General features: G+C 41.3%; 1 protein-coding gene across 1 annotated transcript in view; it reads right to left on the bottom strand.

The window, feature by feature from the left end:
• The window catches only part of LOC106815258 (tuberin-like), a 52,616-nt gene that overhangs the window by 27,284 nt on the left and 21,318 nt on the right, over window positions 1-4,014 (bottom strand). The window contains exons 19-22 of the mRNA XM_014819694.1: window positions 3,797-3,961; window positions 3,116-3,347; window positions 2,697-2,717; window positions 2,505-2,642 (exon numbers count right to left, since the gene is read on the bottom strand). Of these exons, the coding sequence (XP_014675180.1) occupies window positions 2,505-2,642; window positions 2,697-2,717; window positions 3,116-3,347; window positions 3,797-3,961 (556 nt within the window). The remainder of the gene's footprint in view (window positions 1-2,504; window positions 2,643-2,696; window positions 2,718-3,115; window positions 3,348-3,796; window positions 3,962-4,014) is intronic.

Consider the following 4,014-nt stretch of genomic DNA (forward strand, 5'->3'; position numbering starts at 1 on the left):
CAGCCACTCCGCTAATTACAGTTAGTTACTTTAAATTTGATTCAAGACTTGAACCATGAATGACAATACGTTTGGAAAATATACGCATGAACAAACCACCTCTAGGATCAAACGTTTGCTGTCAAAAGCTATATACATGTGCTGCAACTACAGTTAATGTCAACAGTGATACAACTGAATAAAATATGCCATCAACCACGCATCAAAAGCTATGTACTTGTGTATAAACTACATTTGCAATGCTACACTTGCTGTCAAACGTTACTTAGTTTTCTTCAATAACACGAACAATGCACTGTTTAGAAGCAATTCTTCACTTGTCAACGTTCAAACTTTTGTCGTGTTTGCAGTAATTAATCAAAGTATCACATGCCTATCATAATTGTTATACATTATCTAGTAAACCAAGAAAAAGTTCACTACTCAGGTTTCACATATTATATAATATTCCTTATCTTGTATTTTTGTCATCATGTTTTTATTTCGTAATCTACTGGAGTGGCTCACTGGAAGACTATATTGTCATTTCGCCCCTCCATCACTTCTGTTTATTTAGTTTCATTTGTTTTCATTTAATTAGCATTGTCTATTAACTTGCTAATATGTTAATTACCTCCAGAATTGTAATTCGTAAGTGTAAATAAAGTAAATTGTATTGAATTGAATTGAATTGAATTGAATTGGAGGTAGAGAGTATGAACACAGCCTGGTTGCATGCCTACCAGTAATGGGCCAGAGCCTGAAACATCCTCAAACAGTGAGTCATCGTCCAGGGGAGATACCCCGAGCTCTGGTGTCTGAAAAACCGCTGTCTCTCCCACCGGCACATCCTCAGTCACTGCAACACAACAGCGTACACTATACACTAGCAGACATCAGGGTCACCTTCACAACCACACACGTAGTACACGCATGCAACATTGGTTGTCTGACATCAGAGACCAGTAGCTAAAATAGGGACAGCAAGTCGTCACGAATTTCCATCATATATTTGTGTTTACTTTGTAAGTCATGCGTCAACAATAGCAGGGTTTCTTATACATAAGAGGCACAGTCGCGCACCGCCGTTGCCAAATTTAACATCGCAGTTGTGAAAATGTTCCTGTATTTACTGATAAGTATATCCTGTATCTATATACCTATAAGTATATCAATCCTGTATTTGAATCCATCATGCGCGTTTTTTCCCCAAACTGGCCATTACGTTCTATATCTAATTTTCCCTCAGAAGAAACCCTGAATAGACTTGAATTAAATTGCAACAATAACTGTTGACTTCAGTAAAGACTATAAATTCGCAGACATAGCGATCGAGCGATGGAAACGCAAACAGTTGCACTCACGACTGAGAGAGAAGAGAGAGCGTTTGCTGAAGTCGGCTGCCTCTTCGCAGCTTCTCTCGCTCGCGTAACCCGGCGAGCGCGGACTCCCCGGCCCATGCTCAAAGCTTCCAGAGCCCCTCGTTCTAACAGACGAGGACACGCTTGAAACACTGCCAGCCTCACTCCTGTCAGTCTCCGACGTGCCTGCAAGAAAAGCTACGATCATTACACTGGCACACATTGAGGGTCTGTTCATGTGTAAAGAAAGAACATTGCAGGTTCAGTAATACTACTGGCCGTATAGACATTGAAAATTATCGAATATTACATGTCACAACTATATTCTATGAGATCAAAGGTTCATATACACGTGATAGTATTAACTGTCAAAACGTACTAATGACTCCATACTCACATATTATGGTCCTATTCTAGATGAACTACAAATCTTGTCATCGATATAATTGCCAAATCGAATATATTTTTCATCATAAAGCTCAGATAATTTCAATTTCAATCAGTTATTGTTCACTCCTTGGCAAACTGTTACACCATCCTTTCAATAAAGTGATAAAAATGGTAGGTCAGCACTGAAACAAAAAAGTTTTTCACTCTGTCCATTAGGCCATGTCCTCAGAAAATGTCTGATATCTGACCTTTACCCCACTGCCCTTTGACCTCTGACCTCCAATTTCGCACTGGTGATGGGTTTCCTGCCCATCACACTATACACCGAATATTAAGAGCATAGGTCGAGCCGTTCAGATTTGTGCCGCAATTCCGTATTTCCTCCTATACCTATATATAGTTAAGGGGGAAATATTCCCCCTCCGTTTACACATCTTGACCTTTGACCCTTGACCCCCAAATTGGTCATCCCGAGTCCTTTTCACGATCCCCCCCAACGTCCCAAATATCCTGACCGTACGTCGAGCGGTTAAGATTTGTGCCCAACTGTTGACGAACGGAGAGATACACGGACGGACGGACGGACGCACGCTCATGCGATTCTACAAGCTGCATCCGACTTCGTCAGATGAGCTAAAAAGTGAACAGAATTACTTACATTTCGTGAAAAAGTGGGAATATTTGTTTTTACTTTTATTATTTACGGTGACGTAATCCCTTTAATTATATCCATAACACGCTCTTAACATGCTGGACTGATATAGGATGACTCACTGTGGCTCCACGGGACCCTGCATGGTCTTTTTGCAAGTGCACAAGTGAATCGTCACTGGATCTTTTCGATGGCAATCTAAAGCTAGGCTCTGCTCTCGCTGGTGCTATTATTCTCTCCACCTGTCTCCTTGCACCTGTAGAAATCATATTAGGTTAAATAGCATTTAGGTATAAATATAATTGCACCTTTGTGATTAGCCCTCGGTCTGTAACCTGCAAAATATATTGGGAAATGCGCAACTTTTTCAGGGTGGCAGCACGGTCGCGGGTGTCAATGGGGGCCGTTCAAATTTCGTAGCGTTGATGTATAATTAATTATAAAAATTAAATTAGGTATCTGGTAACAAGTACGTGTGGGTATAGACAATTTGTTATACAGTAAGTACAGTTGTATGCAGTAAAATCCTAGAGTCTACTATCCCTTTAACACATTTATTTTCCTGAATTATACATGTCTTCCCAATAATATATGTAGCATTTGTTTTGCGACAATCCTATGATAAATTGTGAAACAAATAACAGAGTGAACACGCACGAAAACAAGTTAACACCGTGACATTTCATTAAAACCATATTTTGCAATCGTAAATTTTCACGAAAAAAAGACAAACCTGTTTAGACATCTTCAAGGATCCGCCACTGGTCGTTATGGTAACCAGTTTGTTGCCGACCAACCATGTCATGTTCTGACCGCCATCGAGCAAGAATTGCGCTACGGGGGACCGCTGTGGCTGGGAGGAGTACAGGGCAAACGTGTATCGAGCCATCATGTCTAAACAGGTCTCCGTAAGCTCCATGTGAAAGTTGGACATGGCTTCATCTACGATCGGTTTCTGCTGCTCCCTGTACGATAGTGCGCGTGAAAACTTACAGTTATTAAAGGTTCAGTCCAAGCGAGCGAATTAGCCGATATTTGTTACTTGAATAACTAACTATACAGAGGGTTAATTATAGGATGGATCAGGATCAGTTCAGTGGTTAGTATTTAAGTTGCCTGCTATGGCAGGTTAACTGTCCTATCGTCCTCAGTGAAATGACCATGCCCCCAGATATCATTGATCGTATTATCAAGCCAACTCAGTTTCTATGCAAGATGCCTATTTAGTGGCACTTTATCACCAAGCATTGTTATTAGAACACCCTATCGCAATGCTGACTGGCTAGAGCTGTGTGTTAATTATGTAACATGTCAACTTAGTGGCACTTGTTAACCAAGCATTGTTATTAGAACACCCTATCACAATGCTGACTGGCTACAGCTGTGTGCGAGGGCATTAGCTCTGTTAGGTCACCTGATGGGAGTTGGACTGATGGCCTTCGCATCCTTAGCATCAGAGATGAAGCTGCCACTGCGAGGTCGCCTGGTGACCTCCTCCGCGTGATCGCTGTACTTCTCATACTTAGCCTGCTCCTCAAAGGGCAGCAGTACGTTCGCCTTCAGACCCTTGGTGATAAACCTGTGATGGAGATTAGCAGGTGTTTACATACATATATATCTCTCTCTATATAT

This window comes from Priapulus caudatus, unplaced genomic scaffold (genome assembly GCF_000485595.1).
Source record: "Priapulus caudatus unplaced genomic scaffold, Priapulus_caudatus-5.0.1 Scaffold1074, whole genome shotgun sequence".
NCBI classification, from domain to species: domain Eukaryota; kingdom Metazoa; phylum Priapulida; class Priapulimorpha; order Priapulimorphida; family Priapulidae; genus Priapulus; species Priapulus caudatus.